The sequence below is a fragment of the Sus scrofa genome, chromosome 1, assembly GCF_054392235.1.
Source record: "Sus scrofa isolate SSC_HxYL_T2T_F1_AM1 chromosome 1, Sscrofa_HxYL_maternal_Yorkshire_Landrace_v2.0, whole genome shotgun sequence".
NCBI classification, from domain to species: Eukaryota; Metazoa; Chordata; class Mammalia; order Artiodactyla; family Suidae; genus Sus; species Sus scrofa.
The window spans coordinates 122708917-122732207 of NC_139383.1; the positions used below are offsets into that span (position 1 = coordinate 122708917).

Below are 23291 nucleotides of genomic sequence, written 5' to 3' on the forward strand. Positions count from 1 at the left end.
TTAAAATTTGAAAGTATTCTCTAGACACATTGGAAAATCATAATTCAGTTTTTTGAATTTTATTTTGAAAAAAAAAATTCAAATCTGCCAAAGAGTTGCAAGAGTAGAACAGAGAATTCCTTATAATCAGTTAACATTTTGCCACAGTTGCTCTTTGCTGTCCCACGTCTTCTCCTTCCCTCCCTCCTTTTCTTCTTTAAACTCACTTGACATAATTCTTTTCTTTCTTTTAAGCTTTATTGAGATAAAAATCAACAAGTGAAGTTTGAGATATTTAAAGGGTACAGTGTGATGATTTGGCACTTGTATACATTGTGAAAGAATTCCCCCTACCAAGTTAATTAATACATCCATAACCTCACATATTTACCTTTTTCCTTTTCTGTGTATACGTATGTGAACATTTAAATTCTATTCTCGGAGTTCCCGTCGTGGCGCAGTGGTTAATGAATCCAACTAGGAACCATGAGGTTGCGGGTTCAGTCCCTGCCCTTGTTCAGTGGGTTAACGATCCACCGTTGCCGCGAGCTGTGGGGTAGGTTGCAGACGAGGCTTGGATCCGGCGTTGCTGTGGCTCTGGCATAGGCTGGTGGCTACGGCTCCGATTAGACCCCTAGCCTGGGAAACTCCATATGCTGCGGGAGCTGTCCAAGAAATAGCAAAAAGACAAAAAAAAAAAAAAAAAAAAATTCTATTCTCTTGGCAAATTTCATTTATACCATACAGTATTATCGGCTGTAGTCATCATGAGTTACACATTAGATTCTCAGACTTTATTCATCTTATAACTGGAAGTTTGTACTTCTGTCAGCCTCTTTCTATTTCCCCCACTCACTAGCTCATGCATCCGCTAATTCTTTTCTTTTTTTTAAAACTACGTTGTATGTTGCCTCTTGGGGAATGAAATACTCCTGTGCATCACTGCTATTATTTGTGTAAGTGACTTGCTCAGAATCTCCTTGACAATATTTTATTCAACTTTTGTTTATCTTAAATATAAATTTTATTTTTGAAAGATGAGAAGGTATATAGACTTTGACCCAGTGTAAGTGCTGAAATGTTTAAATTTAACAGAATCTTTTTTTTTTTTTTGTCTTTTCAGGGCCACACCCACAACACATGGAAGTTCCCAGGCTAGGGGTCAAATTGGAGCTACAGCTGCCTGCCCACACCACAGCCACAGCCACAGCAATGCTTGATCCGAGCCACAGCCCTGGATCCTTGACCAACTGAGCAAGGCCGGATTGGGTTCGTTACCACTGAGCCATGACAGTAACTCCTAAATTTAACAGAATCTTAAATTTTTTTTTTTTTTTTTTTTTTTTTTGCTAAATTAATGGGAGCAAAATTTGGGGGACATTGTGATTATGAAGAGGAACATTTTATAAGAGCTTCGTATTCAATCGTAGGGATTTATGTGAGCCATTAAAACTTGTATTTGAAATGACTTCCTAATCTTGAATCAAAGAAACTTTAGAGTATTTGATATATGGGTGTAGCAATTTTGGATTCAGAATACATATAAAATAAATGTCTCAAGTTAATGTAGCATATATTAGAAAATTATTTTGGGGGGACACAGATGCTAATTTTAGCCATCTTTTGTTATGAATTAGGAAGCTCTGGAGGAATATGTGAAAAAAGCAAGCTCTATTCAGATGGTAAGAAGAAATCCTTAAACACTGGAATTATTACTGTTCAGAACTATGGGTCCCATGTACCCCCCAAAGTTTCTCACATTACATTTGCTCATGAAGTTGGACATAACTTTGGATCTCCAGTAAGTATTGCCTAATTACTAAATTTTTAAAAAATTATTAATCTGTCTCTCTTATTGTGTAATTTTTGTTGTTACTGTTTTGGTGGAAAAGGGTACACACGAATGTTTGTTTTTATATGTCAAAACATAATAATCTATTTGAGCCATAATAATGAAAGGGAAGAGATAGAATATTTGTAATTAAAACAAGAAACACAACAATGCCAGAATTTTATGAAGTCAAGGAATTTTGTCTGTTTCATTCACTTCTATGTTTTCTGGCCCTAGGATATTATTCAGGACCTAGTATGTAATTCATTCAAATATTTATGGAATGACAGTTGAAAAAAAAGAAAGAAAATACAAATATGTATTAAATGAGAATCACTTTTCATTGTTTAAAGTACATTTCGAATGTTAGAAAATTGTAGAGTGGTTTTTTTGCTTGGTTTCTGTTAAAACATTATTGGAGTTTATTATATTTGTCTCTCCTGTGAAATATTTTAAAATCTTTCAATATGAAAATTTCATAACATACATGAAGGTAGAGAAAAATAGTGTAACAAGCTCTTACGTTCATCATCCAGGACAGGAATCAGCAAACTTTCTGTAAGGGGGCCACTAGTAAGCATTCTAGATTTAGGGGCAACATTTGGTCTCTGTTGCCTGTTTTTCTTTCTTTTTTTCTGACTGCACATACAGCATGCAGAAGTTCCAGGACCAGGGATCGAACCCATGCTACTGCAGCGACCCAAGCCATAGCATTGATAATGCTGGATTCTTAACCTGTTGAGCCACTAGGCTTTGTTGATTTTTTTTTTTTTTTTAACAGTCTTTTAAATGTGGAAAAACCACACTTAGCTTAGGTCATATAAAAATAGTCTGCAGGCTACAATTTGCCAATTTCTGATTCAGATTCAACAAGCATCAAGATTTGCTACAGCTCCTTTTGTATTTCTTTTTCTTTATAAGATATACTAGAAGCTAATTAACTTATCCTTATATATTTCAGTATGCATTTCTTAAAAAAGTAGACATTCTCTTCTACAACCACTGTGTGCTTATGATGCCTGACAGAATGAACAGTTCTTTGATATTATTTAATACCCCATCTATTGTATTGCTTTTGCAGTGAACTAAAGATTAGTACACATGAAAGTATAAAACACTGAAAGATACTCTCTCTTTATGGTTTTGGTGGGGCTTTTTAAAATAACAAGTTTGGGAAGATTTTATTTGAAAACTATATATAAATCATTTTACTTGTACCTTATCACTTGTAAAAATGGAACTTTTTATGAGTTTAGAAAAAAATTCTATTCTCATAGTTTAAAATTCTCAAATGCCCTCTCTTATCTAATGTTTCCCCCAATTTGTAAAATATAAGTACCCTCTCACTAAGTTGCAAGTCTTTCTTCTTCTAGTCTCAATCAGAAATTGATAGATTATTATCAGCATTCTTGGATAAAGTACTTAAAATATGTTTAATTTCTCTACCTCTTGACTGCTTTTGTGATTTGCTCTTGAAAGAGTAATTGAAATTTTGGAGATGGGTAGAGAACTGTTAATTTGCATTTTCAAGGGCAATTAAATGTCCTCTACTCTCCCAATCACCTAGATCCAACTCTTACCAAGGGAATGTTAGTACCCTTCATACTACTCTTCTGTTCGTTAGTCTAGGGCCTCTCAGATTTTAATGTGCATACAAATTACTGAGGATCTTAAAATATAGATTCTGTTTCGGTGGGCCTTTGCCTGGGCCTGAGTTTCTAAGTTTTGTTTTTCCACAAATGTGCATGCACTGCCCTTTGACAATTCACTTGTTGCTGAAGGAAATTAAGTTGGCTTTAAAATCTTCCTTGGTAGGAGTTCCCTTCGTGGCTCAGCCTGACGAGGATCTATGAGGATGCAGGTTTGATTCCTGGCCTTGCTCAGTGGATTAAGGATCCGGTGTTGCCATGAGCTATTGTGTAGGTCATAGATGTGGCTTGCATCCTGCATTGCTGTGGCTGTAGTGCTGTAGCTCTGATTCAACCCCTAGCCTGGGAACTTCCATATGTCACGAGTGTGGCCCTAAAAAGCAAACAAAACAAGACAAAACAAAATGAAAAAACAACCAAACTTGCTTGGTTTAAATTCTGCATTTATCCTTTATTAGAAATCAAGTAAACAAGTTCTGCATGGGGATTCTAAGCATCCCATGTGATGGTTCTGCTGCTGGTCTATGAACCCCATTTGAAGTAGGATATCTAATCCATTCTCTTTTCACTTCCCATCCAGTCTATCTTCTAGGTGTTTACTAGAGAGTGTTTTTAATATATTAATGCACTCTTACTTATTGCGTATTGTTTAATGGATAAACTGGTTAACATTTTTCGCCTATCTTGCTGTCTTTTCGTATCATACCAGACTATTTTAATGATTCTCCTGTGCTCAGATACACCTCATTCCTTTGTGCATGTTGTTCGTAATACCATACATATAGATAGTAGGTGGTTAGAAAATATTTATTAAGTAATTTAATAGTGAGATCAGCCAGACCATGAACTCCTGAGCCTCTCTCCTTTGATATCTTTATCTAAAATCTGTGTTTATCTCTCTTGTTATATATCTATACTATGTCAGTGTTACTTTCTCTCTGAGTGGTTCACTCTTATCTCTTGTATCTGTTTATCCTATCCCAAGTGTTTATTGCACATTTACTGTTACCACTTTATAAATCTTGTTCTGGGAGGTTGTAATCATAAATGAGACAAAATCCTGTCTCTCAGTATGAAAGTTTTACTATGTGTGTACTCCTAGCAGGTTAATCTTTGTCTAGATATAATTCTGATCATTCTAATCATGTCACTTTTGTTTACAACCTTACTTTCACTATCTGCTGGTATTGCTGATATACTTTCTTATCTTAGCATTTAGGGATTTTCATAATTTGGGTCTAAGTGTATTTTCAGTGTTATTTCCCCTTCCTTACTAAATGAAATAATTTTTAAAAATTTTACTTCTGCCAGGAAGCCGGTTCTGTCCATCTCTGCCTATTGAAATCTTGATCCACATTATTATATAATGTAAATTAATATGGCCTTTTGTCAAGAAGTTTGGCAGTATGTATATTAAGACCTTTAAAGTGTTTGACCTTTAAACTCAGTAACTCTACCTCTGGGAATCCAATTAAAGGAAATAATTGCAGAATATATCAAAGATTTATATAAATCCCCCACCCCCAAAATCAGAATAACAAAGGTGTACATTGCAGTTAGACCTTCACTTAATTTTTTCTTCCTTTCTGAGACAGCGGCTCCTAAAAGAGAAATTATCTTCCTTTTCATAATCTAAAACAGTTGTAAGATCTCTTCTAAAGTAGAGTCCACAAACTTCCATTGTTCTTCTGATGAGAAAATGACAGTTAATCAGATGACCCGAAAACCTTATTTTACTTCTTGTTTATGTAACTCTGTATTCTTTTTGACAGCATGATTCTGGAACAGAGTGTACTCCAGGAGAATCTAAGAATTTAGGACAAAAAGAAAATGGCAATTACATCATGTATGCAAGAGCAACATCTGGGGACAAACTTAACAACAATAAATTCTCACTCTGTAGTATTAGAAATATAAGTCAAGTTCTTGAGAAGAAGAGAAACAACTGTTTTGTTGGTATGTATATTTTCCCACCATTTTATTATGAACATATTTTTTTTTGCCTTTTTTTTTAGGGCCGCACCTATGGTGTATGAAAATTCCCAGGCTAGGGATTGAATTAGAGCTACAGCTGCAGGCCTATGCCACAGCTGTATGAAGTGAGGTATGAAGCTTCAGTTACCTCTAAAATTTCCTTTAATATTTGATGTGGTTAAGGATAAGAATGAACTCTGAATATAAAGCTAGTCTTTCTAGAACATTTTTGCTTCAGGTGTGCCTTGTTTGGGGATCCTGCACCTGAGGTATGTTCCCTTCTATTCACTCAGTTCTCAGTTTGAAGTTTGGGATACAGCTATTTTCCACATTGATTTGGTGTAGTAGAAAATAAAGAGCATCAGATTTTAGGTCTAGGAGAACTAGGTTGAGTCGGTATTTTGTCCATACTGGGGCCTCTGGTTTCCATCAAGTCACAAACTTTCTGAAAGTTAGTTTTCTTTTCTCTAAAATGAAACATTTGATTCTTTTCATTTCTCTGCACATGCTAATGTTTTGTGATTTTATGTTCTAAGAATAGCATTCCATTTTTTTCTTTTTTAAAAGTTTTATTGAAGTATTGTTGATTTATAATATTGTGATCTCCAGTTCCAACTTTATTATTATTATTTTTTTTTGGTCTTTTTGCCTTTCTAGGGCCGCTTCCCACGGCATATGGAGGTTCCCGGGCTAGGGGTCAAATCAGAGCTGTAGCCGATGGCCTACGCCAGAGCCACAGCAACGCAGGATTCGAGCCGTGTCTGCAACTTACACCACAGCTCACGGCAACGCCGGATCCTTAACCCACTGAGTAAGGCCAGGGATTGAACCCGCAACCTCACGGTTCCTAGTCTGATTTGTTAACCACTGCGCCACGACGGGAACTCCTTCCGTTCTAATTTTAAACTTCACTGACTAAAAGAACTTTTTTTTTTTTTTTTTTGGAGAGTTTATTTATTTATTTATTTTACAAAATGAATTTATTACATTTATAGTTATACAATGATCATCACAACCTAATTTTATAGCCTTTCCATCCCAAACCCCCAGCGCTTCCCCCTACCCCCCCAACCTGTCTCCTTTAGAAACCACAAGTTTTTCAAAGTCTGTGAGTCAAATCAAAGAACTTTAAAAAAGAACCTTGGAGTTCCCATTGTGGTTCATCAGTAACAGACCTGACTAGTACCATGAGGACACGGGTCTGATCCCTAGCCCCGCTCAGTGGTTTAAGGATCTGGTGTTGCTGTGAGCTGTGGTGTAGGTCGCATACGTGGCTTGAATCCTGCGTTGCTGTGGCTGTGGCGTAAGCTGGCAGCTACTGCTCTGATTTGACCCCTAGCCTGGGAACTTTCATGTGCTGTGGGTATAGCCCTAAAGAGCAAGCAAGCAAAAAATGAATAAATAAGGCTTAAAAGCTTTCTGGAATTATTCACTGTGTTTAAACCAGATAGTCTAACCCTAATGAACCAAGATTTAAGCCAATATTGTTAGACTCTAGAAATACAGAAGGTATAAGTTAGCTTATCTTAAGGAGCTTGGTCTAGCTGAGGATCAAAACTAATTTACATTAAAAAAAAATTACTTACTGACTAGGAGACAGTTAACCAAGTAGAATGTGGGAAACTCCATAGAACAAAATAAGCAATTTCTTTAACAAATAGTGTAAAAATAAAAAGAGAGGGCATAATCTATTCTATATTAAAAGACTTAAGATACCTGTCAACCAGAAGCAATCATGGGGTGAGGGGTTGGGGGAAGCTTGCTTGGAACTTGGTACACATAAACCAATTGTAAAGAGTTAGTTGAGAAAAATTAAACGTGAATTGGCTATTAGATGCTATTAAGCGTACTGTTACTTTTTTATGTATGATAATGATATTGTGGCTAGATTTAAAAAAAATCTTATCTGTTAGATTCATTCTGGAATATTTTACGAACAGATGAATATGTTAGATGGAGTTGTTTACAGCGTATTGTTGATAGTTGTTTAAGCTGAGTGATTGGTACATAGAAATTCATTGTACTTATTCTTTTACTACTTCTATGTAGGTTCGAAATTTTCTAACAGAAAAGGTTTAATTTTTTTTACTGGTTGATGAAGCACTGACTTACTTTGTACTCACGTACTATACATAGTACAGCCATTGTTCAATAAAGCTCAGTGTCCATAGCCTAAATAGAATGCTACCACTTTTGGAAGGGATCTCGGAAGGAACCATAAGGTCAAACTCCCTCACTGTACAGATAAAAAAACTGCAGCCCCAAAAAGTGAAGTGACTTGCCTAAGGCTGCATTGCTAGTTGGTGACGGAAGTACTGTTAATATGAGATCTCTTCATTTCCAGATTCCTAATTTGTTTTACTTACCTTTTTCTTCAAAGTTTTCCTTTCTCCTTTTGTTATGAGTCTTTAAAGAGTTTTGGTTTTAAGTAAAACTAATGTTCCATACAATGCATACTTTGTTTTGTTTATTTTCTTCAGAATCTGGCCAGCCTATCTGTGGAAATGGAATGGTAGAGCAAGGTGAACAATGTGATTGTGGCTATAGTGACCAGTGTAAAGATGAGTGCTGCTATGATGCAAACCAGCCAGAGGGGAAAAAATGCAGGCTGAAACCTGAAAAGGAGTGCAGGTATCTTGCTAAACCCAGTAATGTTAATGTTCCTATGAAGTCACCTGAAGGCAGTTATGATGTTTTAAAACTGAGATTAAGAGATGCATATGGTTTTGGAACTTTGTTTTTGTTTGTTGTTGTTTTGTTTTTCTGGAGTAGCATTTTTTAATGCAACTTTGTTGGCAGATTGAACTATTTGAAATTGAAATTTGTGTGAGTGGTTGAAAAAGGACATGCAAAGGATGCTGAATAAAATTGCGTATTATTTAGTTCCTAGTTTAAAAAATGTGGCTTTCATCCATATTTAGAATCTTAATTTTATATATTTAGATAATGTGGATTCCATACTCTCTTATAACTTAGTGTCATATAGATATTTCACTTGTCAAATTATTTTGGTAGTGATAGGTATAAGTGCTAGAATATTGTTTGTGCAATACTTTTAAAATGGTTATTCTTGTATTCTAGTTTGATTTTAGTGCATGAATGTGAGAAAAAAATGATAAAATTAGTAATGTATATTTATGAAAAACAATGCTGTCTTGCCTAATATTTAATCCATTTTCCATTATAGCCTTCCACTAAAGGGAAATAGAATAAGAATTCTGAATATAGTATGCCTTCATTATAAAAACAGGATACTTACTTTTTCTGTACTTATTAGAATATTGAAATTTAGTAGCATCTTATTTTAATTTTTGAAGTTGTACAACAGTAACATACTTACCACTTAAAAGATGAAATGTGTGATTTAAAAATTAGGACTGTGTCTGTGTTTAAGAAAAGGAAATCCTAGTAACTTTCTTTACTTTTACTTCCATGTTCCTTCTAGTCCAAGTCAAGGTCCCTGTTGCACAGCACAGTGTAAATTCAAATCCAAAACTGAGAAGTGTCGGGATGATTCAGACTGTGCAAAAGAAGGAATATGTAATGGCATCACAGCTCTCTGCCCAGCATCTGATCCTAAACCAAACTTTACAGACTGTAATAGGCATACGCAAGTATGCATTAATGGGGTAAGCATTTGATTTATATGTGTTCTTGTTTTTTGGGGTTTTATTCAGTTTCAAAGAACTTACTTTTTTTTTTTTTTTTTTTTGGCCACCCTAGTGGCATGCAGAAGTTCCCAGGTCAGGGATTGAACCCCAGCCACAGCAGTGACAACACTGGATCCTTTACCTGCTGAGCCACCAGTGAACTCTGAAACCTGCCTTTAGACTAATTGTTTGTTGACACCTAAAGCTGCACAGTTAAAGTAATTAATCTCAGCTTCAGTCTCAATATCTGTATCTACTTCCCCACAAAGCTGTGAATGTATTATGTGGCAGAAGTGCCTGGTGGCATTTGATTAGTTATTGACTTGTCTTTTGCCTTTCTGCTGCATGTGTTTGATATATTTCTAGAGAAAAATAATTATATAACTAGACATGTACTGTTTTAAGTTTTATAAATCAATGTTTGAATAGCCTAAGTAGAAGAATTCTTGGTCATTTCTTATGATTTGAAGTCTTTAGAGATTTCTTGGCTAAATAATCACTTTTCTCTATATGAGGAAAATTTTATTTTTCTCTTCTTATAAAGGAGCCATAATAACCAACAAAAAGTTGATGCTCATCTAATCTCTTTGTTTTTATTTTGTTTAGAATTTTAATGTTTTTGTTTAGAATTTTAAGTTACTATTTCTTTAAAGATCTGATATTTGCACTTACTCTTCTTCAAATGTGTTTATAAGGTCAGTCCATTTCTTATGCTCATCTATGCTTTCCCCCTCTCACCACCCACTGCTTGTATTTCTACTTAGTTATTTTTAGCTTTGGAGGCTTATATCTGTCTTATTACTGTGAACAAGAGGTTTGACCATATAGGGATTAAATAATTGGTCTTTTTACCCCCCAGCAATGTGCAGGTTCTATCTGTGAGAAATACGGCTTGGAGGAGTGTACCTGTGCCAGTTCTGATGGCAAAGATGATAAGGAATTATGCCATGTCTGCTGTATGAAGAAGAGTAAGGCTTTTAAAATACAAGAGTATAACATCTGTTTTAAGAACCTCATTTTCTCTTAAATTTTAAGTGTTAAACTTTGAAAAATAGTTGGGATAAATTTCAAACTAAACTGATCCTCTTGAGAAATTTTTAAATGTGGCATAGCATTGTATTTCTAGTATTATGGTCCTTATAGTGTTTTTAAAATGATAAACTAGACAAAACCTGCCTGCATCATGGCAGTAATTACTATAAAAACTGTTAGAAGGTTTTAAAGCCACTGTAGGGACTGAGTTGAGAGTTGCTGGTTATTTGTTTATATTATAATATTTAAGGTGAATTACCAGTGGTGTTATCCAGCCTAACTAATAAAAGTCTGTGTAATATGTCATGGTGATGATTTTAGGCAGTTTTTTCTTTTCGTCCCTCTCTCCCCAACTAGCTTGATAGAAATCTGATCTTCAAAATGATCATATCTTCTCTGTGGCATTTCTTTTCCAGTGGAGCCATTAACTTGTGCCAGTACAGGGTCTGAGAAGTGGAAGAAGCACTTCCTTGGTCGAACCATCACCCTGCAACCTGGATCCCCATGCAATGATTTCAGAGGCTACTGTGATGTTTTCATGCGGTGCAGATTAGTAGATGCTGACGGTCCTCTAGCTAGGCTTAAAAAAGCAATTTTCAGTCCAGAGCTCTATGAAAACATAGCTGAATGGATCGTGGTAAGTAATAGTCTTTATTTATAAAGAAACCTTATCTTAAAATGATTTTATCGTAATTTTACTTGGTCATAGGTCACAATGTTATGAGATAATCACTTCTTTCCTGTTTATGCTGGAATTATAATTGACCCTTGAACAACATGAGTTTGAACTACATGGGTCAGTATATGTATGCTTATATACTTATGAGCATATACTTTTGAATAGTACACACTTCAGTAGTACCCAGTCTGTAGTTGGTTGACTCTGCAGATGCAGAGAGAGCTGTGGACATAGGCAACTATGGTTATGGTGGGCCAACTGTGAGGTATATGCGGATAAGCTCTCTACATTGTTCAAGAGTCAACTGTACTTCATCTGAAGAGTAACTTTTAAAGTTCAAATGTCCCTGGGTAATATTTTCTTCTAAAGTGATAAGAATCTCCACATGTGTATTTTTGGTTGGTAAATGATGGGAGTCATTCCTTCTTTTCTTTGCTCCCTGGTTCATGTCTGAATTGGTTACTTCCTCCTTTGGTTCTTGTGATTAGAGCATTGTCATAGAACTGTTTCTTGAAGTTCTTTTGGAAAGCCCTGCTTGCTTTTCATACTTCTCCCTTGTCTCAATTTGACAGATAGCCAGCTGTGGATTCTACCTTGCTGAATAGGAAAAATGAAAGGGGAATTGGTGATTTTTTAAAGTTTTTTTTGATGTTTCGATGTAATTTCTGGATTTTTGTCTTGTCTGTGATAGAAAATATTGAACAGAGTAGGGTCAGATACAGAACCTTTAGACAGATTTATTAATGATATTCCACATAAACCATTCCACATAAATCAAATGAACTATATTATTTGAAAGCCCACATTTTTCTTAGTTGTACAAATATTGAATTACCTGAAATTTTTTAAATAAGATTGCTGAGAATGACCATCTTAAGTCGCTTGAATATTTGTTTCTAAGTGTTTACATTAAAATATCAGTAGTAAACAGGCAAGTGATGTGTTTGAGAATGTACTGTGCCTGAACTGAATGAGTTTGCTTTGAAAATTGACTTAGAATTCAGGTCCTCCCCCTCCCCCCTTTCCAAACTATTTTTTCCTTTTTTTGGTGTATGTTCAGGACTGAGGGCGTCTTTAAAACACACATAAAAGTAGCCATCTGTTTGGGTTGTCAGCCCTGTTTTGGTACTATTGTAGTAAAAATTTACAATAAAACTTTTGGAATTATCTCTAGCATTAAAATGATGTTTAGGAGTTCTCTTGTGGCACAGCTTGGGTCCCTACTTTTGTGTGGGTTTAATCCCTGTCTGGGAAACTTCCGCATGTTGTGGGCATGGCCAAAAAAAAAAAAAAAAAAGGCTGTTTAGAAGTTCCTGTGAGGTGCAGCAGGTTAAGAACTTGGCATTGCCACAGCTGTGTCACAGGTGGCAACTGTGGCACAGGTTTGATCCCTGATCTGGGAACTTTTACGTGCCACGGGTGTGGCCAGAGGGGAAAAAAAAGACATTTATTATACATAGGAAGACTAATACTTTGCATGTTAGAACATGTGATTTTTAGATATGTAATAACTGTGTGGTGGGAGGGTTGTTGAAGCTGGATTTAGGAGACCTGGGTTTTAAAACCGATTTATTTGGCACTTGATTAGATCTCCTTAAAATGTGGTGTGTTACTAATTTTTATACTCCTGTGCCTGGTATCTAATGTATTCAGAAAATATCTGTTAAGCTAAAGGTGCCTTTTGGCACTGTGGTAAAGTGGAAAGAGTATATAGGCTTAGAGTTATACAAGGATTCAGATCATCCTTCTGACATTTGATAGTTCTGTGATTTCAAGTAGTTTACATTTCTTGGTCCCCTTACTTCCCCTTTTTCAGCTCAGATCCAGCGCTCCTTTTCTTTTTTTCTGATTATCTCTAATAAGAAAAAGCTGAGATCTGGTATACTTGTCTACTTATACAGGACAATGTGTGCAAAGGAAAAATCTGATAATAAGAATCTCAGAGTTATATTCTGCTGAGTTTATGTTGCCAGATACTTAGGGTTTTTAGACGATAAGTCATTGTCTAAAACTCATTTTATTTAGAATTTCAAAACCTTATTTATTCCTCTTTTTATTTTTTTAATTTTTTTCTTCTCTTTTACCTAATATTCCTCTTTTATAAAAAATTAATCAAAAGGATGTTTTTAGTTAAAGTATTTTTAAAACCTTTTGTTCATATTTTAGATTTTGGTATTTTGTGAAATGCTTCTTACAATGTATTTAGGAATGTGAGGTCTTTTCTTGTGCTCTGGAACTGATTAATCGGGCACTTTTACGTTTATGCAGGTTTGCTTTAAGTAGTTGTAGAATGTTGTTATTTTATGTCACTGTGGGCATTCACAGGCCACCCTTTCGAATAGCATGGTCTATACTGCCTGAAAAGTACCACTAGGCTCTTGCTGCACTTGTGGGCATTAATCAGGTCAAACGGTTAAGATAATCAACAATCACTTCCTTATAAGTTATTTGTCTCATTTGTGTTACTTGCAGAGTTCACTTGCCTAGCAAAGTTAAGTTTGTTGCATTAATAACTGTGCTTTGGTCTTTCATCATGTATAAGGAAAATGTCCTTCTAGTTAGTAATGTAGCTTATTAGTTTGCTCCAGTAGCCTCATCTGCTACCTACACCACAGCTCATGGCAATGCCAGATTCCCCCCACACTGAGCGAGGCCTGGGATCAGACTGCATCCTTATGGATACTAATCAGATTTGTTTCCATTGTGCCATGATGAGAACTCCTAGAAAACCGTCTTTGGCTGTGATTTTTTTTCAAATTTGTATTCTTCCCATACTTTAAAATAATTGCCCATTAGTTTTTGGCTTTTTCTTTTCAATTTGTTCAGATCTTTTAGGAGTTTGTCTTTTTGTTATTATTTTGAAAGGAATCAACTGTGTTTCTCATTTTTGAATTAATTTATTCTCTCTTTTGGTGTAATTTTATGAGCCAAAGTATTAAGTATCTGGTATTTAATTAAGAATTGATTACATATCAACAATTAATTGACTATTAATACTTAACTATTAAGTATTAATCTTTTCATAAATACTTTCCTTTATAAAAGATTTAGAGCAGTGTTTTCTAAGTGTTTCACAGAACCCTGGATCCATGGGTTTGTTGGTCAGATGAATCTGGAAAATGTTGTATACTATAGTCCCCTCTTGGAGATTTGTGATAATATTGTGAGAAGTCCTGTGATAAAAAAAAATCTTTTAAACTTTGTTTTCCAACCTTAACCTAGTCATGTTGTATATGAGAATCACCTAAAGGCTTAGGCCAATTAAATCAGAATCTCTTGAGATGAGATATAAGTGTTTGGGTCATTTCAGAGCTCCCAACTCTCAATCCTAATGAGCAGCTGGGATTGAGAACCAACCATTCTTGTAGAACAGGGATTGGCAAACTATGGCCCACAAGCCAAATCCAGCCCACTGCCTATTTTTGTATGGTTCACAAGCTAAGAATGATTTCATATTTCTAAGTCGTTATAAGAAATAATATTTTTTGAAAGTTATATGAAATTCAGATTTCATTGCCCATAGTAAATAATGATTTATCGCAACATGGCCACACCTGTTCAGTTTCATATTGTCTGTGGCTGCTTTTGCACTTTGAGTAGTTGCAGCAGAGACTGTATGTAGTTGCCCACAAAGCCTAAAACATTTATCTGGCTTTTTGTAGGAAATGTTTGCCAACTCCTCTTCTAGAGCAGTGAATCTCAAAGTGTAATCCCCTGACCAGCAGCATCAGCATCACCTGGGCACTTGATAAAAATGCAGATGATCAGGTTCCACCAGGACCCACCCGGTCAGTAGGTGACGGTGCATGCTAAAGTTTAGGAACCATTTTTACACTCTCTGCAATGTAATGACTTTTTTAAGACTTGTTAACAGAAATATTCCACTTTGTCATCCTGCTGTCTTGAAAATGGAAGGTGGTTGTGGAACTCTAGAGTCCCTTGTTGCCTAGTAGAATAGGTGACATAGATGTCACTGACAAAACCTTAACAACAAAGGTATAGTATTGTCACAGGGCTTAGCATATGGTAAGGAGTCAGTATGCCTTTGCCAGATGAGTGAAGCAGATTTCTTAAACATCATAATTTATATGGAAAAGAAAAAAAAAAACAGATATTATCCTAACTTTGAAGTGATAATGTTTTCAGATATCTCTCAGTGGTATTTCATCCTGCTTGCCCAGGCTGAGTTTAAAGTAGCAAGATTGCTTTGTGTTCGGCAGATTGGTGTGAGGGCTGGAACATGGAGTGTTGAAGGATAGAAGAACATTCAGTCAAAGTCCCGAGAGTGGTGTCTTCTGATGGAGAGGAGGGAAGCTTTCTGCCCTTGCAGTATAATGCAAGGAACGGTGGGCCCACATGGTCGTGAGACCCACAGGAAGTTTAGAGTACATTTGCTGAGAGTGAGAGTTGTGAACACTGGAACATTTGCTGAAAGAATTGACTTTTTCTGGAGATCTTTAAAATCAATAAAGGTTATCTTAGTTCTGAAGAGGCTTGAGTGCCCCTTTCACCTCACAGTTTTGGATGAAACCTGTTTAATCACCTTGTTATCTTATAGGTCCTTTTTGTTTATTTAGTTGTTTTTTTTTTTAAGGGCCACACCTGTGGCATATGTAGGTTCCCAGGCTAGGGGTCAAATTGGAGCTGCAGCTGCTGGTCTACACCATAGCCACAGCAACACCGGATCCAAGCTGAGTCTGCGACCTATACCACACTCACGGTAGTGCCGGATCCTTAACCCACTGAGTGAGGCCAGGAATCAGACCTGTATCCTCATGGATGCTAGTCTGGTTCATAACCCACTGAGCCACAGTAGGAACTTCCGTTTATTTAGATTTTTAAATAAAAAAATATTATCATTAGAACATAATAAATTACAGTGGTAAATTTTGACCTTTAATTTTGTTTATTCATTTTTTTTCTACTTTTTGTTCTTTTGGCCATATAAGTGGATGTATTGAATGAACATCATCTGTTTTTCATGTAGAATTATTTTCTCAGATTTGTTTTAGAACTTGTTAATTTCTAAGCTGTTATTCAAACTTTTGAATGTCTTTTTTTTTTTTTGTCTCAAATTTCACTTAACATCCTTGAATCTGAAAGACAAGAGCTTGGCTCATAATATACACTCATTAAATGTTTGTTGAGAGTCTATTTCAGACTCTAACAAGTGGACAAATTGTGATCTCTTTTTTGAGTTGAAACATATATTTTGCTTGTAGCATGGTTGGTGTTCTTTCCCAGACTTTATAGTACCTATAAAGAAAAGAATGTTTGATTTTAGCACCTAACACTCTGATAATTCTCTTTTTAAGAGAGAATTTAAAAAATTCTCTCTTCCAGAGGTGGCTGTATTTAGTAATACTCTCAAATGCGCTATTGTTTTATTTAGTTTTCTCTTGCTGTCTTCTATCCTCTGTGATACTCTGCTTTCCCAGACACAAAACTCTTGAAACACTATTCCCATTGTCACTAAAACATCTCAAACTTTGGGCTTTTGAGGCATATAGTTACTGGAAGATTTTGGAGGAGGACCAATCACTGCTAAATGAGACTGGAAATTCTCAAGCATTTATAATTTTCATTAATACCTCTTTCTCTCTCTCTTTTTTTTTTTGCCATTTCTTGGACCACTCCCTTGGCATATGGAGGTTCCCAGGCTAGGGGTCGAATCAGAGCTGTATGCCACAGCAATGTGGGATCCGAGCCACCTCTGCAACCTACACCACAGCTCACAGCAACACCGGATCCTTAACCCACTGAGCAAGGCCAGGGATCGAACCCGCAACCTCATGGTTCCTAGTCAGATTCGTTAACCACTGAGCCACAACGGGAATTCCTATAATTTTCATTAATGTCTCTTGATCTCAAGTGAATCTTTGTTTTCTATAAAGTTAGAACTACCGTTAAATCCAGGCTTCCTCTCTTGAGTTGGCTTCTCGTATAGCCATCCTATTTATATCTCTATTGAAGACTATGTAGGTGCTGAAAACTGGTATTAGAAGAGATATCAAAACCATGATTTTTTTTTATGTCCTCTGTCTTATGAGCCTTTTTCATTATTTGTACCCGGGGGGAATCTAGGCATATTAAATGAGCTGATAGAAGTGTTCTGAAAGATCAGTATTTGGAGTAATGATTCATGTAATAACTAGTCCTGTAGGTGCTTTTTGTAGGTTCGGTACTCTGTTTGCAGCATATAAATTAAAAAACCTCACTGTCCAGTTTGGGATAGAGAAAGCAAAAACAAAGAAACATATTTTTAGTTCTGCATGGTGTTTGCACAGGAAATAGGAGAACCCATTTGGGGAAGACATCTTTAAAGAGGTGATGCCAAAGTAAAGTTCTTAAGGACTAGTAGAAATAGAGGGTACAGATGGATGTTTTATGAAGCGGCAGCACCTGAAAAAGTCTCAGAATGGTGAATTATTTTAAATAAAATGTTTTTCCACTTTTTTCCTTTTGAAAAGTATTAGTATCCTTTTTTTTTTAATTGACAAAATAATACATGGAAAAGTGAGCCTTCTTTTTACCCTAGAGCCCAATCTTCTCAGGATGAGTTTCTTAGATGTTCTTCAGAAACTGTCTATATTTTCACAAGAAAAACTTTTCAAAAACAAGTGGAATCATATTTATACTATGCTGCAATTTGTTGTGTGCTCAATTTTTTTTTTTTCCTCTCCCACTTAATGATTTATCTTGGAGATCTTTGGTGGGAAGTGTTTGAAGAAGGGTTTTACATAGAGGGGTGATGTTCCGTATTTTAATTAGCTGTAATACTGATGACCATGTGGAAGACAGTTTTCAGTAGAGAAGACTGGAAGGAATTGAATGTGTTAGAGAATATAGGGAGCACCAGGAAGAGGTGTGTCTCCTGTAACAAAACTAGCCATCAGCCTGAAGGTAATAGGAAGACCCTTGACCTTTTATTCTTATGGACTGGATCACATTAGAGGTGATACTGCCTTTCCAGAGGGTATTTGGAAATATACAGTATTGTCAGAATAACCGAGGGGGCCTCTTGGAATTTGAGGTATGAGGGCCATGTGTGCTAAGCTTCCTGCATTGCTCGGAATGGTCCTGTACCGCAGTGCCAGCATGTCTCCCCTGAGTAAGAAGCATTCATCTGTATCCTGTCGTGGGCATGCTAGTTTAAAATGCACAAGCCTGTGCCCTCCACCAAAACACTGAGTTGTCATTTCTAGGGTTTGGCCTGACCATCTGTGTTTAATAAGCATACTAGATAATTCTCAAATGTACTCAGAGATGGGATAATTCCTTCACCATGTAAGTGTTGATCATTTGAGCAGCTCTTCCAGTCGTAGGACTCTCTCTTTCTGCAACCAGATGTTAATGCTCCCCATCCCACCCCCAGGCTCTTCGGCAGGGGGAGGACAAAGAACTGAAGAGCTAGTGTCTCTTTGGGTATAGTCTCCCATACATGTGTTATGTGTGAGTATAAAATAGGGGTTGACATACTGTGTGTGGCCCATGTGTCAGATCCCTTCTGCTCCCTGTTTTTGTAAATAATGTGTTACTGGAACGCTCACCTGTTTGTGTTTTATCTATGGCTGCTTTTGTACTACAGTGATGGGAATTAATAGTTTTGGTTGGGAACATACGGCCCACAAAGGCTAAAATATTTATTATTTGGCCCTTTATAGAAAAGATTTGCTGGAGTTCCGTCCTGGCTTAGCGGAAACAAATCTGACTAGGAGCCATAAGGTGAAGGTCTGATCCCTGGGCTCACTCAGTGGGTTAAGGATCTGGCATTGCCATGAACTGTGGTGTAGGTTGCAGATGTGGCTTGGATCTGATATTGCTGTAGCTGTGGTGTGGGCTGGCAGCTATAGCTCTGATTGGACCCCTAGCCTGGGAACCTCCATATGCCACAAGTGTGGCCCTAAAAAGCAAAAACGAAAAGATTTGCTGACTATCAGTAGAGACCAGCAGTTGTCACTCTCAGCTGCATAGTGGAATCGTGTAGGCAGCTTTAACAAAATTGCTGATGTCAGGACCCTACTACCCCCATGCTATTGGAGTCTGGGATTTAATCTGGGTGTCTGGGTTTGAAAGGTTTCTAGGTGGTGCTAATGTGTAGACAAGGTTGAGAGTCACTGATATGGAGCAGGAAGAGTACTTATAGCCGTACAAGCTGGTGATTTTGGTTCTTAATGTCTTTTACAAGATCAGAGTGTCAGAGATCCAGACAAGAAAGGTAGAAGAAGGCCTTATTTTATTAAATGTGATATTTAAAAGGTTCTGGATGCTTGCAACAGGACAAAAGCTGTGCATCTAGTTCTGCATGTGACAGTAGGCAGAAATGAAAAGAGCAGTCAGATAGCTCTTGAATTGACAGACTGAGGGCAGGACTTATACCCTGCCTTTTGAAAAATGGTAGTTCCATTATTTGAGGGTGAATAGAACAGAAAAAAACAACAGGAGCCTATGGAAAATTTATATAACAAGGGAAAGGAAGTAGCATCCTGAAGACTCACAGGGAGCAGCAGTGCTCTGAAGATTATTTTCTGTGGAAACAAGAAAATTTTAGAAAACTATCTGGTAATCTTAGTAGGATACAGGAAGTGCCTTCTGAAAAGTAGAAGCTAATTTTTCAGTAGTAGGGCTAAGTTGCATTACCCCTTAACCTCTCTCCATTAGCGTTTCGCTCCTAAAGCTGTTAGGTGAGGCCAAGCAAGGCAAGGCGTCTGTGCCTGGTAAGGGGAGCCATCCTGGCACGGGGCAGGTGCCTGTGTACCCTGCGGTGGGGTGACTGGCTTGGGATGTCAGAGTATGAGTATGGTAAGGAGGATGTCTGCCTAAGAGGGACAGTTCTAAAAGGAACCATGGCTCCTTGGAGGAATGGCTGGGGCAGGGAAAGAACAAGGTGAATCTGTAACTCCTTATGTCAGCTAATTGCTCAAAGAATGGTGGGGACGTGCCCAAGAGACACAGTAATGATAGTAATGGATTATAGCTCATTGTGGAGAATAGGAAACCATGAGGGAATAAATGAGAGAATTGAAAATTTGACAAAGAATAGGATATTTACATTGTTCTAAATTATGTCCCTACAAAATAATCATTAACTACAAAAAAAGAGGAGTATCTTTTTGGTTAAGTTTAGCAGATAAACCTTGATCAGGTGGTCAAGCTAACATTCTCAGTAATGAGCTCAAAATCATGTGTTACCTGGTGGGAACATCACTTCTGAGATAATTCTTACCAAAGATGTAGGACTTTAGTAATAAAGGAACATCTGAGAAACCCAAATTAAGGGACATTCCAGTGCAAAATAACTGACCTGTAATCTTTGAAAGTGTCAAGGTTATATAAGCTAAGGAAAGACTATGGAACTTTTCCAGATTGCAGGAGACTAAAGAAACACACAGCTGCTAAATGCAACACAGATTTCTGAATTCGATGATATTGGAACAAATGGCAAAACTTGAATGAGGAGGTCTGAGGATTAAATATATAGACGCCAACTTTCTGATTTTGATGATTGTGTTGTGATTATCTAGGAAAACACCCTTAAGTTGTAGAAACTATTTTCTGAAATGTTCAAGTGTCACAGGACATCATAGTAAGAACTCACTTTCAGATGGCTACAGATTTTAACAACTTCTTTGTACTTAACTATATTTGCACTTTTTCTGTAAGTTTGGAATTCTTTAAAATTAAACAAATTTTCATGTATGTGCATGTTGAGAGGCTTTATGCACACATGGAAAAAGTGACTTGTGCTATTTTGCCACAAAATTTATTTTTATTTTAGCTTGTTTCTTTCATTATGTTGTCACTACTAGATAAAGAAAATAGTGTAAAAGTAGTAGCCTGTTTTTTTAAGGCCCCAGGTCAGAGAAACTCTTAAATAGGAATTTTACTGGCAATAATTAGCAATATACATATACATATGTTACATATGTAACTATATACATATATCTATACACACACATTTATGTATATATGTAATATAACTATATTATAACAATCTGTGTAAGCCAATATGAAGGTTTGGAGTTTTCTAGTTGTTACTATTTTGTAGAATGGTTACTTGGAAATGCTCTCAAAATTTGAATATTTTGAGTTGCAAAATAGACTTATAATTTATTAAGAATTGCAATAGTATTTTTTCTATAAATAAGGTTATGCCAATAATTTTTGAAATTTTTTGTTTGGCTGATTTGTTCAATATGATTTAAGTTGGAAGTAAAATTTTTAGTACTTCTTAGGTAAACTTGCTTGCTTCTGGAATGTGTTTGTTTATTCTTCTTTTCATGTTAAAGAAGACAGTTAACCTTTAAATAAATGAATATATAATAGATATTTTGTGTGTGTGTGTATATATATAATGAAAACTAAGATATACTGTACAAAAATAAATAACACTAGCCTGGGTCTCAACTTATGAAAAGGAGAGAGAAATAGGGAAGATGGACCTCAAAAAATATAGGCTTTCAGTCTTAACTTTGATAATTAGAAAAAAAATATAGGTTTATTTTGAAACTCTAGTACTAGAATTTAAAGCAAGTTATATACCGTCTAAATCACCAGAGAATATAAAAAGCAAACAAAGTCTATAAGAGTAACAGGGAAAAGAAGGAAGTATTTAAATCAGAAGATATTTAATAACATGGGAAAATGCAATGTAAATTATATGCAGGATAACCCCACTTTTGCCTGTGTGTTTTTGTGTATATGAAGGACATAGTTATGTAGAGAATAATGGAAATAAGATTGAGTGCGTTCTTCTAGGAGGTGAAATCATGGGTGATTTTTGTTTTCTCCTTTGTACTTTTTTATATTTAAAGAAATTAGTGTATATATATGTGCTTTTGTATGATATCTATACAATTCCCAACCAATAAAAAATAAATGTTCTTTAAAATTAAAATGGAGGAGTTCCCATCGTGGCACAGTGGAAGTGAATCCGACTAGGAATCATTGCGTTGAGGGTTCGATCCCTGGCCTCGCTCAGTGGGTTTAAGGATCTGGCATTGCCATAAACTGCGGCATAGGTCACAGACTTGTCTTGTATCTGGTGTTGCTGTGGTTGTGGTGTAGGCTGGCAGCTGTAGTTCCAATTAGACCCCTAGCCTGGGGGGTATGCTATGCCTTGAGTGCAGCCCTAAAAAGCAAAATAAAATAAAATAAAATATAATATATATAATCTGTTATATATTTTATGTAATGTAGAACATTCTAAAATAGTCTATAGTTTTTTTCACTGAAAAAAATTTGTTTATTTTTAGGCTTATTGGTGGGCAGTATTACTTATGGGAATTGCCCTGATCATGTTAATGGCTGGTTTTATCAAGATATGCAGTGTTCACACTCCAAGTAGTAATCCAAAGTTGCCTCCTCCCAAACCTCTTCCAGGTAAGACAATTGAAGCAAGGTATGTATTTTCATAACTCATACCATTCAGCAAGTAGAACTGAATTATTTATTTAGTAACTAATTTATAATACCTTCTTTAATAACTAATTTATAGTACTTTCTCCTTGAGAATAGGTTTACTGGATGAATTATTTAGTTGACTTTTTTTTTTTTTTTTTTTGGTCTTTTTACTACTTCTTTGGGGCTGCTCCCGCGGCATATGGAGGTTCCCAGGCTAGGGGTCGAATTGGAGCTGTAGCCACCAGCCTACGCCAGAGCCACAGCAACGCAGGATCCGAGCCACGTCTGCAACCTACACCACAGCTCACGGCAACACTGGATCGTTAACCCACTGAGCAAGGGCAGGGACTGAACCTGCAACCTCATGGTTCCTATTGGATTCATTAACCACTGCGCCACGACGGGAACTCCTATATAGTTGACTTTTAAGTGTGGATTTTTTTAATCAACCCAATCTAGCTAATGGCTGCCAATTTAATGCTATTCCCTCCTTAAAAAACAAACAAACAAACAAACAAAAAAACCTCAAGAATCTTCCCTTTTTGTCTTTATGATGATAAGCTACTTTTAAATGATTGGGTTTGTATTCTAATAACTATACTTTAGTTATTGTTTTTAAAATTCATGCTCTTGAAATTCTGTCTGGAACATAAGTTCATTTTTCCTTGGGATGATACTTACTGAGAAATAGAGACCCCAGTCTGTGGGGGAGTCTTAAGTTAGAGGCATCAGTCACCAAATACCCATAGTTATTCTCCGTCTCTGAAAAATACTCCTAAGGTTTGGTCTCCACCCTTACCTCTCAGAGAGACAGGGCTGGGAGGAGACTGTCTTTAGATGAGCCCCAGGGATTTGGAGAAGGGAAAGAAAAGACTGCTCCAGATATTTAGGCCCCACTTATTTCTCCCTCCCTCTCCAAGGTATGTGTTGCTGCCCTCAGGACACCAGCACTCTGTTCACTGCATGTAGGGGGCAGGCACTGTCCCAAGGCCCTGGCTTGGGAGAACCATGCTGTATGGCAGTAGTTCCCTCTCTTGCCCCCCACATAGCTCACACTGAAGCCGCTTGCCTCAGACCCAAACCAGTGCCCTATA

The 23291-nt window shown here is 36.5% G+C and overlaps 1 protein-coding gene across 1 annotated transcript in view; it reads left to right on the forward strand.

Annotated features, from left to right (window-relative positions):
• ADAM10 (ADAM metallopeptidase domain 10) overlaps window positions 1–23291 on the forward strand; it is a 118465-nt gene that overhangs the window by 93827 nt on the left and 1347 nt on the right. Inside the window, 7 exon segments of the mRNA NM_001130531.1 lie at window positions 1617–1780; window positions 5232–5415; window positions 7914–8064; window positions 8879–9062; window positions 9943–10051; window positions 10532–10752; window positions 22050–22176. Of these exon segments, the coding sequence (NP_001124003.1) occupies window positions 1617–1780; window positions 5232–5415; window positions 7914–8064; window positions 8879–9062; window positions 9943–10051; window positions 10532–10752; window positions 22050–22176 (1140 nt within the window).